Genomic DNA, 14352 nt, shown 5'->3' on the forward strand with positions numbered 1-14352 from the left:
CTTGCATCCCCACTGAGGGGAGGCTATTTCACAGAAATAAAGAAATTAAGGAATGGTATCCCTGTGCATCCCTCCCCAATTCCAGCATTGGCTTATATGTATGTTTATATATGTTGTATATATTTTTGTTTGCATAGCACTACTTATGTACTATGCACTGTACAGCAGAACAATAAATTAATAGAACAAACCGGGATTGATAAAATAATAAATACAAAGTATAGTTACATGAAATATTAGGTGCTTAGATTGTAAGCTTTATGGGACAGGGAAATCTTTTGTCTCTAAGTTGACAGTTTGGTGAAGATATATGTGTAGGTTTAACTACATTTTTGCTGGAATGTGGCATTAAATATGTTGAATGAAGACTCTTAAATATACCTCAATCATGTTTTACGAGCTATAAAAAAGGAACAGAAAATTATTTTTTACCTGTAGATTTTAAACAGTTTCATGACATCAGTTCCTTAACTGTTACGATTTTGGAACAGATTTCTTCTTTGCAGAGGGGAGAGATTTTAGAAGGTCTGCATTTTCACTTAAAGGAAAACTATACCTCCCAAACAATGTAGGTCTCTATAAAAAGATATCACATAAAAGGACTCATATGTAAAACCCTGCTTCATGTAAATAAACACATACGTCAAAAATGATTTTTTTCTCTTTTCCCCTTGTTTCCCTAATATACATATGCAAATTAGAGTTTGGATTCGGTTCGGGATTTGGCTGAATCCTAAAATAGTGGATTCAGTAAATCCCTAGGATGAAGTGAGCCTTGCATGTAATATAAATATCTGGATGGAATGAATCTTGCATATACAATAAATATCTGGATAGAATGAACCATGCATAGGACAGATAGTTTCATCCTTTAGATAATGTAATTACAAATAAAGATAGCTTGCTTAGAAGGACAGATTGGCTAATTGCCTATGTCAGCTGTTGTATAGCTATATAAGTGTCTGCTGCCATCTATAACAGAAGCTGCAGGGTTTGACTAGAGATTCATTTGCAAACTAAATTGTTTTATTTTAATTCTTTTAAGCATATTTAAAATTCTTTAATGTTCTTGGATGATTTATAGTTCTGTTGAGGAAGAAGTCATTTTATTTCAAGAGGGTCTCCTTTTGGAAGGAAAAGCAGCACATACATTGCTTTATATTCTTAGTATTTGTTTAGCTTTAACCTTAAAACACAAACATATTTGAAGTGTGTTTTGCAAATCCCCCTTTTTTGACACTATTTTAGGCATATATAGAAGGTTGCTATAAATTGCCAGTGAAGGGATTATAAATCTGATTACTTCTTTCTAAAGAAGCAGACAAAATAAGCACACAAAAGAAGAAATGTAACAAATCATGATGGTCTAATTTATTCGCCAGGTGCAAATTTGCGGCAAATTTGCCCGTTTCGACGCCGGCGAATAAATTCGCAAATTTCCCTCGAAAGTATGCTGGAGAAAATTTGCCATCGTTAAAACAATATTGTAAAATCTCCCAAAAAGAGAGGGGGTAAAAATAAAAACAGCTTATAATTATTTTACATTGCAAGTATGTATCCTTATTATTGAATATTTTGTTCTCTGTTTGCCACTTTTTTTTAGCAGCTATTTGTTCCCTCAACAGAAAAGCATGCCAGTACATTTTTCTGAAAATATATTGGAAGAAAGTTAACAGAGAATTTGATTATAAACACATTTATTATATAATCTTATTTAGTAACAAGCACTACATGAACTCAAAGTTCATATTTAGACTTTCTATGCAAATCTTGAACAAGATAAATACTCGTTAAAGGAATTCCCCAGAAGTAAAATAGCCCAAATTTTAACCATAGATTGTATGCATAGATCTGCACACATTTCATTTGCTTTATGGACTGCTATAGGAACAGCACAATTCAGTGTAACCTGCATCAGATAATCTGTTACTAAACTATTTATATGAAGCACGGTTATAGCTTGATTATTGTGAAATGAATAACACAATTACTTTGTTTTAATGTGTGGGGCATTATTAAGTTAAATATACTTTTACAGAGATGGAAATATTATCTTTAATAACAGAGCCAAAGTAATGACTAGAAACTGGCTATAGTTATTATTCCATTATTATGTTATCCTCTCATAATTAAACATAGAAAAAGCAATAGAAAAGGTGTTAGATCCTAATTTGTTTAGCATTATTGACTTGTAATAGAAATAGATCACAGCCTAAAGTAGAAACAATTACCATTCCTTTTGCACCTTCTTTAATGATATAAAATGATATAACATAACTATGTTCCTGCTTACAGAGAGTTACAAGAAACAGGAATCTCATCTAAAGAGATGAGAAAGAGGTGTATTATCTCTCTTTCTTGATTCATTCAAAATCATCATCATTATTCAAAAGGGGTTGTTTATAACTTTTAGTATGATGTAAACATTTATATTCTTAGAGAGAGAATTTGCATTTGGTTTCCATTTTTTGTTTATTTTTTCACTTATTTGGATTTTTGTTCAGAAGCTATCTGGTTGCTAGGTTATTTACCTTGGCAACCAGGCAGTGGTGTAACTGAGAAACTGGAATATGAATAGGAGAGGAAATGAACAGAAAGATAAGGAATAAAAAGTAACAATACGAATTAGGGATGCACCGAATCCACTGTTTTGGATTCGGCCAAACCCCCAAATCCTTTGCGAAATATTAGGCCAAACAGAATCCGAATCCTAATTTGCATATGCAAATTAGGTTCTGGAAGCTAAAAACATTTCTTACTTCCTTGGTTTGTGACAAAAAGTCATGCGATTTCTAATCCAAATTAGGATTCGGATTCGGTTTGGCCGGGCAGAAGGATTCGGCTGAATCCAAATCCTGCTGAAAAAGACTGAATCCCAAACCGTACTGGATTTTGTGCATCCTTAATAAGCTAATAACAATAAAACTGTAGTCTCTCAGAGCAATCGTTTTTAGACTGCTGTAGTCAGTGACCCCCCATTTAAAATATTTCAAGATAAACAATGATAAACCCATAGGCTTTCCACAATTTTTTTTTTTTTAAAGTTGTTTATGAACAATTCTGTACCCATCAAGTACTTCTTTAAGTCTTACAGGTCTTTTAACCACATAGAATGTGCAATATAAAAAGACTTAACCTTACATATAATGAAACCTGTTCTGGTTTGTCATAGTAATGCTCTTCTATGTAAGTTTCCATATTTCTCATAAATGATAAGGGTAATTTATAGGAGTATACTGAAACCTGCCTTAAAGGGGTGGTTCACCTTTAAGTTAACTTTAAGTATGTTATAGAATGACTTATTCTAAGCAACTTTTCAATTGGTCTTCATTATTTATTTATTTATAATTTTTAAATTGCCTTCTTATTCTTCTGACTCTTTCCATCTTTCAAATGGGGGTCACTGACCCCCTTTAAAAACAAAGTTCTGTAAGGCTATACATTTATTGTTATTGCTACTTTTTATTACTCCTCTTTCTATTCAGACCCTCCCCTATACTTATTCCAGTCGCTCATTTAAATCAATGCATGGTTGCTAGGGTAATTTAGACCCTAGCAACCAGTTTGCTGACTTTGCAAACTGGAGAGCTGCTGAATAAAAAGCGAAATAACTAAAAAACCACAAATAATAAAACATGAAAACCAATTGCAAATTGTCTGAAAACATCACTCTTTACATCATACTTAAAGGTAACTCAAAGGCGAAGAACCCCTTTAATGTAAATGCCAAACTCTTCAGCTACATGGAATACAACACTTTAAGTAAAATTACATTTCTGTCATTCTGCATTTTGTCAAATTATGGATGCTTTACTCATATCTATCTATATATATATATATATATATATATATATATATATATATATATATATATATATACACATATATATATATATATATATATATATACATATATATATATATATATATATATATATATATATATATATATATATATATATATATACACATATATATATATATATACATACATTATAAATCTGGGAAAATTCAGGAATTTAGTCATAGCCAAGGCACAAATATGCTTGAGCACTAAGAGAAGCAATTCTAGTCCGTAGTGTTCTTGCACTTGCCTTCATACCAAAACTAAATGTTCTCAGCTTTTTCAGAAGTAATTTAAAAACACTTATTCCCCGAAAACACACGACTTTATACATTATTACCAACACTTTGACAGCAAAAGTAAAACTTGTCAGAACTACATATGATCAGAAGCTCTCCTCTAACTTTCTTTCTTGCATTGACAGATGATGGTTCTAGTATTGAAGAGACAGATTTTAACTGGGATGAGTATCTGGAAGAATCTGCTTCAACTGCCGTGCCTCACACCTCTTTTAAACATGTATGTACTGGATCTTCCTTTCTTTCTTTATCTTCTACAGATTGGTTCAAATTTTACTTGAAAGGACAATGTCACAATAAAACATTAGAGCTTCATTAAATGCCGAATTCTGTCAGCCGCAGTTTAATTGCTGAGGTGAGACTTCTGAATTATACAGACTATTTCTGTAGCAGTTGTTTATAAATCGGTGTTTAATTGTGACAGCACCAGTAGATTAGTAACACAGCATCCGTTTTCAAATGTCTTGATGCCATGTTATATTAAGAATATATCATCTTTGATGATGTAGTATGGCCGTCTTGGGGTGGGCATGCTGTTTTTAAAAGCAGAAGGTTTGTTGTTGTTGTGACAAGATGCAGAGTTTGAAGTGCACATAATTCAAAGTGAGAGAGAGACTTTGACGTCGGCACATTCTTTTTCACAACTAAAACATCAAAACTGACACAGCTTAAGCTATTATGTGCCATATACTATGTATAAAAAGCAGTGTAATTTCTTATGTTCACTTCCCCTGGAAAAAAATAAGCGTGTAATGGAAATCTGTAATTGTACAAGAAGAGTTGACCGTGTTTTTATCTATTTTTCACCATCACAGGGTTCCCCCGACATGTAGGGGGTTGTTTATTAAAGTCCAAATGCCAAAAACTCGAAAAAAATTTGGAATTTATTAAACCCAGAGGTTCTTAAAAGTCCAACTCAATCCTGCAAAGTTCATGTTGAAGTCAATGGAAGAAGTCATGAAGATATCCTCATCTGAGCTGGGTTTCATGCAATAATCCGAATATTTTGTGGTTTCCGGGCAAAATTTCACAATTTTATAGAGCTTTTTTCCTGACAGGAAAATTTTCGGGGAAAATGTATTGATAAATAAGGGGGAAAAAATCTTTGCAGATTTGATCGGACTATTTTTCTGAAAATTATCATAAATGTTCAGATTTTGATAAATAATCCACCCCTCCCCCCATCAAGGGTTGCCACTTGCTGGGGATTTTACTCCAGTTACACCTGAAAGCCTAGGAATAATGCTTTAATCCATATCTTATGAATGGGAGTAAGAATATATTCTTGAGTGCCCACCCTATTTCCGGCATACAAAAGAGAATTATGTAGGTCAATATTAAATAATGTTTTTTAGGGATGCACCAAATCCACGATATGCTTAGGATCCTGCCTTTTTCAGCAGGATTTGTATTCAGCCAAATCCTGGTGGCTGGCCAAAACAAAATGAATCCTAAAAATCACAAAACAAGGAAGTAAAGGCAGTTCTCTTTTTTTCCCTTCACAGCCCTAACTTGCATATGCAAATTAGGATTTGGATTTCGTTTGGTGTTCGGCCAAATCTTTCACGAAGGATTCAGGGCTTCGTCCGAATCCAAAATATTGGAATCAGTGTATACTTAATTCTTTTTTGGTGACATACATGATCAAATATACCATACATCTCTGGTATATATGACATTTTGCTGCCCTTGCCAGTGGCGGAACTACCGGGGGAGCAGGGGGTGCGAGCGGGCCAGGGCCCCCCGGCAGCCCGCACGCCACTGAAATGCGGGCTGTACGGAGGGGGGCGGGGGCCCGGCTGCGCGTCACGCACCAGGGCCCGCCACCCTCTAGTTACGGTACTGCCCCTTGCTGAGGGTCAGAGGCTGGTGCACCTGGACCACACTTTACTTTTAGTGAGTTAATATTTTTCTTTTCCGATAATTCACTTTCAACAAAATATTTTTATATTTGGACTTGAGGAATATATTCTTCCCTCACTGTGGATTATAGCCCTGGCAAGTGTGCTATGATAAAACAATCTTACTACCTTTGAAATGATTAGCAAGTCTTTTTCATAAATCCAGTGTATCAACAAAGTTTTAAAGTATCCTTCTACAGCAGTTGGGGATATAACATTAACACATACTAGGAGAGTCACTGGAAACCTGACTAAAATTATAATAAACTCTCTTTCAACAAAACCAAGAAGCAACTATAACAAAATCATGTGCAGCTATCATATCTTTATTTCAAAATGTTTGGAACCTGGAATTTATAGGATCAGGGGTCTTGCCATAAAGCATGAAGCTTTATGACTTTTTTTAAAAAAAAAAAAAAAACACTTTAAATCACCTTGGATTTATATTAGCTAAGTTAACATTAAGTACAAATACTGTCTTTTTACAAAGAAAAACTAATTGTAAAATATGAAGAATTGTTTGTTTAAATAGGAATCTGGAAAAAGGAATTGCTGTATTTCAAAACTCATTTATTTGTGTACAATCAATATTTATATTAAACGAAAGGGTTGTTCAGATGAAACAGAAATTAAATTACTTCATATTATGTCACATTTGACTAAAAATTTTCAGTATGTTATGATTTTTTAAATAGTTTCAGTAGAAGCCTCATAGGACATATGGGTGGAGGCTTGGAAAATAAGGAGCTTATAAAAATAGAAAAATTAGGTACAGAACTGACTTTTAGAAATGTTTTATTAACAAACTATTTGAATATTACTTTGAATCGAATAAAAGAGTCTCATGCCTGTATTTGCATATCTATAATTATGTTCAGAAATGTGCAGATCACAAATATTCTGATGTCAAAAAGAATTCTGATGTCGAACAAAATGACGAGCTCTGATTTGTTTTTTTGTATAGCATGCTCATCCAACAGTTTGTGATATATATAAAAAAAAACGTTATCAATAAAGAACAATACTAACATGGACAGTGCTCAGACAGACAGCTCAGTTTCATTAAAAACAGGTCATTCTACTTGACTTTTTATGCATAGGATATTGTTTATTTGGATTTCTGATTTGTAAAACAAACATACGGATATGGTGGGATTTCTTGCCATAGGATAGAAGCTAGTTGAAAAATAGCGTTCTGACTGAAGCTTATATAGTGTAATGGGAGATGTAAACCGCCCTGTATTTCAAGCCAAAACATGGCATTGCCGTTATTCTACTTACAACTTTTTCTGTTAAGGCTAAGTAAAAATTTAAATAACACCGAATCTTGCAGATGCCTGAAACCAAAATTATAAGTTAGGATTTTGCTATTAAATTGCTTCACATACTTAGAGCCTGAGCATTGACATTGATAAGCACACTGCCAAGTCTTCACTTCCACTTCTGCTCCAGTATTTGTTTAATAGTGACATGTTGGGTTTTTATACTATAGATTTTATTCAGAATGGAGCTAGACATCATGCATCTGAGTGTTGTTTATTTGTGATCTTGAGGTTGAGTCTAGGTAGAATATGAACTGGAAGAAAAAGGAAAAAGGATAAGATACTGGACTTCATAGCAAATCATAATACTATGAGTTTGTTCTAGCATGGTTTTATGCGTAATAGATCTTGCCAGACTAACTTAATTTCTTTTTATGAGAAGGTGAGCAGGGACCTCGATTCTGGGATGGCAGTGGATGTGATTTACTTAGACTTTGCTAAAGCATTTGATACAGTGCCACACAGAAGGTTTCTGGTTAAATTAAGGAATGTTGGCCTGGAACATAGTATTTGTACCTGGATAGGGAACTGGCTAAAAGATAGACTACAAAGAATGGCGGTAAATGGAACATTTTCTGATTGGACCACTGTTGTTAGTGGAGTTCCGCAGGGCTCTGTACTAGGTCCTTTGCTTTTCAACTTGTTTATTAATGACCTGGAGGTGGGCAATGGAAGTACCGTTTCTATTTTTGCAGATGATACTAACTTGTGCAGAACTATAGGTTCCATGCAGGATGCTGCCATTTTTCAGAGTGATTTGTCTATGCTGGAAAATGAGGTTCAATGTAGATAAATGCAAGGTTATGCACTTTGACAAATTAATATAAAGGCAAGTTATACACTAAATGGCAGTGTGTTGGGAGTTTCCTTAAATGAGAAGTATCTAGGGTTTTTTGTAGATAACACGTTGTCTAATTCTCGGCAGTGTCATTCTGTGGCTACTAAAGCAAATAAAGTTCTTTAAGGGCATTAACTCAAGGGATGAAAACATAATGATGCCTTTTTATAGGTCCCTGTTAAGGCCACACCTGGAGTATGCTGTGCAGTTTTGGACTCCAGTCCTTAAGAGGGATATAAATGAGCTAAATAGGGTGCAGAGACGTGCAACTAAACTGTTTAGAGGGACGGAAGACTTAAATTATGAGGGTAGACTGTCAAGGTTGAGGTTGTTTTCTCTGGAAAAAAAGAGCTTACGAGGTGACATGATTACACTTTACAAGTACATTAGAGGACATTATAGACAAATAGCAGGAGTCCTTTTTACCCATAAAGAAGATCACCGTACCAGAGACCACCCCTTCAGACTAAAAGAAAAGAACTTTCATTTGAAGCAACGTAGGTGGTTCTTCCCAGCGAGGTTGTGAAATGCACTGCCGGGTGATGGCTGATTCTGTTAATGCTTTTAAGAATGGTTTGGTTGATTTCTTGGACAGGCATAATATCAAAAGCTATTGTGATACTGAATTCTATAGTTAGTATAGATATGGCCATATATAATTTATGCAAAAGTATGGAGGTGTGTGTGTGTGTGTGTGTGTGTATATATATGGATTCTGGGTTTTTATTTGGAGGGGTTGAACTTGATGGACTTTGTCTTTTTCAATCCGATTTAACTATGTAACTATAAGTATATATTATATATTAAATAAATGAAATACAAAACTATGTCTAAATGTCAAGTTTATACATAGCTAACTGAACAAAATAACAGAATGTGGGAGTGCAAATGAAGCTAGTTTGGCATATATTTACAGAGGTACTGTGAGCAAATTGTATTATTGGTTCTTTTCCATCAGTAAGGTCACAAATGTGAATAACAGACTGGAATATGAGTTGGAGAGGCCTGAATAGAAAGATGAGTAATAAAAAGTAGCAATAACAGTACATTTCTAGCCTTACAGAGCATTTATTTTTTAGATGGGATCAGTGACCCCCATTTGAAAGCTGCAAAGAGTCAGAAGAAAAAAACTTTAAAAAAGAAAAAATGAAGATGAATTGAAAAGTAGCTTAGAATTAACTATTCTATAATATACTAAAACTTAACTTCAAGGTGAACCACCCCTTTAACTAAAAAGGCACTTGGTGTGCTATGTGCACAGTACATACTATCTATTGTAGGCTGTCAAATGTATATTTGAGTGGCTATTTTCTTGTAATTAATCAATTGTAGCTGCAATTCAACCTCAAAAAATATTGCTTGAGAAAGCCAAGGAAGCATTCTAACATTTGTTATTGTTATTATTGTAGGTAATATTATATTATTTTTCTGGGTATCCAATATGGCAATATATATAATATATATATTCCTTTAAAGAAAGCAAAATAAAATTTCACCACTCTAGAAGAATATGTTGTTACTCCCGCAGAACAGGGCAGGGCCAGTCATGTTGTTTTTTATTATTTGAATTTAGTTTTGTTTTTTGCTTTTTATTCAAACCGAAACTTCCTTTTCTTGAAACAGGAAACTGTGCTGACAAAGCTAGTGTTATAGAAATGCTGACTTTGTTGTGCTTTCTCTGTCCTGAGGCACTGATCATAGTGCAGGCGACTGATCAGATTGCTGTATCTTGAAACTGCCTTATACAAAACCGAAGTAGAGCTAAGCCACAAAATAGGCTAATTATTTTTTAAGGATTGTTTTTTATTTGGCAACTGTGGCATTTATCACTGAAGGGTATAAAATATAAATAATAATAACTTATTTGGCAGCTGTGGTATCACTTTACACTGAAGTGTATAAATGTGAACTAGAAATGTTACAGTTGATTGACATTGGTTTTGCTTTTTCATTATTTAAAGGGGCGCTAAACCCAACAAATTAATTGATATAAAAACCGTTCTACTCTGAGGCTTTTGCATGAAATTAGTGGATTTACATGCATTTTACCAGTTTCTGAGTTATTCGCAGTAAAACCTAATACAACACTTTTTGACTCAACAGGGGCTGACTTATTATACAGTGAAGACTGACTGGGCAAAATAAGAGTGAGGGAAATGAAACCCACTAATATTTTTTACCTTGGTTTACCCAGTCCTTACCCACATTTTAGAAAATGTCAGCCTGTGATTGGCTGTTCATTGTAATAAAGTTCCCCTGATCTGAGCAGCTGGTTATACTTTGATTTGCCTGATCTAAGAGAATAGATCCAGAATATAAAGTTTTCTGTGTAGCCATGCAGAGAAGAGCATAAGAGATTAAATCACACTTCTGATGGGAAATGGTCTTTAAAAATAATGTAATAATTATTGAGTGAACCTAAAGTTAAATAGATAATCTGTACTAACACAAACTGAATACTATTTTTGTGCATTAGAGACTTATTGGTACCTTCTGTGTGTAGCAGCTCCAAAAGTAAAAACCTACCATATGCAAGTTTAAATGTGTTTTTCAAATACACATGGGCAGAACAATAAATGCACATATATATTACAGAGTGGAGCTTTTGGAATGCAAAATTGTTTGTAGTGAAAAGCTGAGCTTGAGTCTACAGACTGCTCCCAGAACCAATTTTAAAAGCGTGCTGCAATTCGTAGTACAATAACATCTGGGGATTCAACGTTACTTTAAATGGATAATCGCAATATTCCTGTGTTGTCTTGGCTTACAGCCACAAATAACCATGGCATAAGCAGTGCATTCCTGGTTATGCCAGCTACAGTATTATTACTGTTCTTGTAACATAAGGTATCCCAAACCCAGAACAAACCCCAAGGCCTCGGCTCACACCTCCGCCTATAACAGCCGCCTTTTGCTTCGAAAGCAGCCCTCTGCTACTCGGAAGCTGCCAGGTCTTACAGAACAGGCAGCAAACTAGGGAAGGCCAGGAACAGGCGAGGCCGGAAACAGACCAGACAGACTAGAAATCGCACCCATGAACTATTAGAAATAGACCTACATTGGGCATCGAACAATTGGCTGCAGCCCTTTAAAATATTTGACTTTTGCGCCATGCGCAATGACATCAGACACAGCGTGTGTGTCTAATCCGAAACTGCACAAGACCGAAGAGGAAGTGGTGGGTGTCCCATCCATGACTGTGGCAGGCATCCTTTCCGTACCACTAGACCACCACGTATTCTAACAGTTCTTGTCAATCAGAGTGTTGATTATAGGCATGATTATATAAAAGATAAATGTTGGTACTTTGAACCTTTGTGAAAAATTAAGCATTTTGCAACATAAAGTTCAAAATAATATATAATATATTATGTAATAACATTCAACCTTTTTATTATCTTGCCCAAGGTTGAAATCAGCCTTCAGAGCAGTTTCCAACCAGGGATGAAGCTTGAGGTGGCCAATAAGAGCAATCCAGACACTTATTGGGTAGCTACTATCATTACAACTTGTGGACAGTTACTTCTGCTACGCTATTGTGGCTATGGAGAAGATCGCAAGGCTGACTTCTGGTGTGATGTAATGACAGCAAATCTGCATCCCGTTGGCTGGTGTACTCAGAACAATAAACTACTGATGCCTCCAGATGGTAAGACATGGCTACAGTGCATCTACCAACTCTTTTTGTTTTATGGGTATACCTAGGGAAATTGATTAGGATCATAGGAATGTAATGGCCTAGTGTTACTATGCTATTATATTTGTATATTTGCAAGTTTAGGACTTTATAAGTATTTTATAAATCTCAAGTGATCATAGGAGAAGATATAATTAAAGTTTTATCAAAAATAATCTTTTTTTAGTAAATATGATTGTGTCTAATTTACAACAGTATCATTTCTTAAGGACTATTCCTCCTGCCATTCATCTAGGCAGCATCTATAGGAGATTTTAAATATTAAAGGGATCCTGTCATCGGAAAACATGTTTTTTTCAAAACACATCAGTTAATAGTGTTACTCCAGCAGAATTCTGCACTGAAATCCATTTCTCAAAAGAGCAAACAGATTTTTTTATATTAAATTTTGAAATCTGACATGGGGCTAGACATTTTGTCAATTTCCCAGCTGCCCCCAGTCATGTGACTGAAGATTATGGGAAATGTAGTTCAAGAAGAGCTGGTGAATAGCATTTTTTCATCAGTTTCATTGTGAAGTTTCAATGCTGGTTAAGTTGTACAGATACAGCCACAAATGCATTTTGCATTATTTACAGAAAAGTCAAAAGGGGACATTGTGTATAGTTACTCTTCTTTTTTCTTTACTTTAAATTATTTATTCTATACTGTAGTATGCTATGATACAATGCTTAATAGGCTGTTAAAATTGGCAAATAACTGTGCCCTACAATAAGTTTGCTCTCAGATGCATTGCTATTTCCTGAAGCTGTCGGGGGAGAGTACTTTACATCTGTGCATTTAAAGCAAAGCATGCATTATTAGAAACTAGATTAGTAAGTTGATTTGTGGCTTCATGCATTTTAATGGTAACTTATAAATGTTTTCCTTATGGGAAAAATATTTATGGAAAAATATTTTCCTGAATGATTAGCAAAATGATAATAAGAGATTTGTTTAATAGATAGAATGTGCATGTTGGTTGCTGTCGGCATGATTACTTAAACACTAAAATCTCTCACTGTACAGTATATATTTGTGCTTGCATGCTAGTTCCCAGGTAATAATTCTGAAAAACGCTGTATGTATTCATACTTGCTAGCGACTTCTCATGCCTAATCATAATCAATTTACTGACATGTTAGAAACCTATTCATAATATATTGAGGCATAATCTCCCTCCGTCCAGCTCCTATCACCTTCGTTATGTAAGTAGTTCAATGGTTCTGCAGGAAAGCAGATCATACTGTTGCAAAAAGCCAATGCAATGGGAACTTATGCTTGTTGTAAGTTTTGTCATATATCTGTAGTTCTCCCTCTGGAAGTCTGCTGCAATTTAATGGTTGCTGCTGAATAAAAAGCTAAATCACTTAAAAACCATAAAGACATAAGAATCATAAAAAATGAAAACCAATTGCAGATTGTCTCGGAGTATCAATCTCTACATCATACTAAAAGTTAATTTAAAGGTAAACAACCCATTTAAAGACCACACCACATTTTCTAGAGGTGATTGTATTTATGCCATTGTCAGATCTAGGGTTGTCTATTATGCACTTTTAACATCACTTACCAAGAAGGTCCTGGTACAGACTATAAAGCTGGCTATACATTATAAGATCCGCTTTTGGCAAGGTAGCCAAATATGCATATCTTCCCACCAATATGCCCACCAACAATTTGATTACAATGATGGGCATAACAGCCAATGGGAGAAGGACCACATCATCCAGATCTGGACATGATTTGGTCAGATATCACTCTGGGAGGGCCCTATACACTGGCAGGTAAACTGCCCAATCGGCAGATTAAATCTGCCCCTGTGTGGTCACCTAAAAGAGATTATGCATTCATTAATAACAATGAAATAGTTTTACAGTACTGTTTATCAGGAAATGTCTCTTATTACCTTAGTTCCTCACAAACTGTAAATAATTTTATGTTTTGGGGCAGTATATCACAACCATTATGACAATAGCCAAATCCAGCTATAGCAAATGCATTCTGGCAGTGATTTTCTCAAGAATTAATTGATCAGCACTATGAGATAAAAAAAAAATTCCCAACTAAATTTAGTCATCTCTCATGTTAAGTCTGTAGTTGGGACATGGCTCTTCCTTTTTTTGTGGTCTGAATATCCAATAATATATGTAGATAAAGGTAAAACTACTGATCGAAAGGGCTCATTTGAACTGAGGAACGAAACCTCCTGATACATTTGAAGAGAGCTAAGTGTCATATTACATCTACATGAAATAAATGGTCATTTCTTGTTGACTACAACTACAAAATAAACCCTATATAGGAATCTCATGCTTTTATTTTGTTGAGGTCTTATGATTTCCTGAGATGTTGCTGAAAGATACATTTATAAGTTGCTGTCTGTTGATAGTACATGCCTCGAATGTAATTCCCTGCCAGTGTATTCACATCTGAACTGCTGCAACATCTTAAGGTTTATGTTTGAATTAT

General features: G+C 34.7%; 1 protein-coding gene and 1 long non-coding RNA gene across 6 annotated transcripts in view; one reads left to right on the forward strand and one right to left on the reverse strand.

The window, feature by feature from the left end:
* sfmbt2.L (Scm like with four mbt domains 2 L homeolog) overlaps positions 1-14352 on the forward strand; it is a 125782-nt gene that overhangs the window by 39879 nt on the left and 71551 nt on the right. For all 3 annotated transcript variants that reach the window (XM_018252749.2, XM_018252750.2, XM_018252748.2), the window contains exons 3-4: positions 4269-4363; positions 11613-11853. In XM_018252749.2, coding sequence (XP_018108238.1) covers positions 4269-4363; positions 11613-11853 — 336 coding nt within the window. The remainder of the gene's footprint in view (positions 1-4268; positions 4364-11612; positions 11854-14352) is intronic.
* LOC121401519 overlaps positions 1-14352 on the reverse strand; it is a 301118-nt gene that overhangs the window by 7024 nt on the left and 279742 nt on the right. The window lies entirely within an intron of this gene.

Source organism: Xenopus laevis, chromosome 3L, assembly GCF_017654675.1.
Source record: "Xenopus laevis strain J_2021 chromosome 3L, Xenopus_laevis_v10.1, whole genome shotgun sequence".
Classification (NCBI taxonomy): domain Eukaryota; kingdom Metazoa; phylum Chordata; class Amphibia; order Anura; family Pipidae; genus Xenopus; species Xenopus laevis.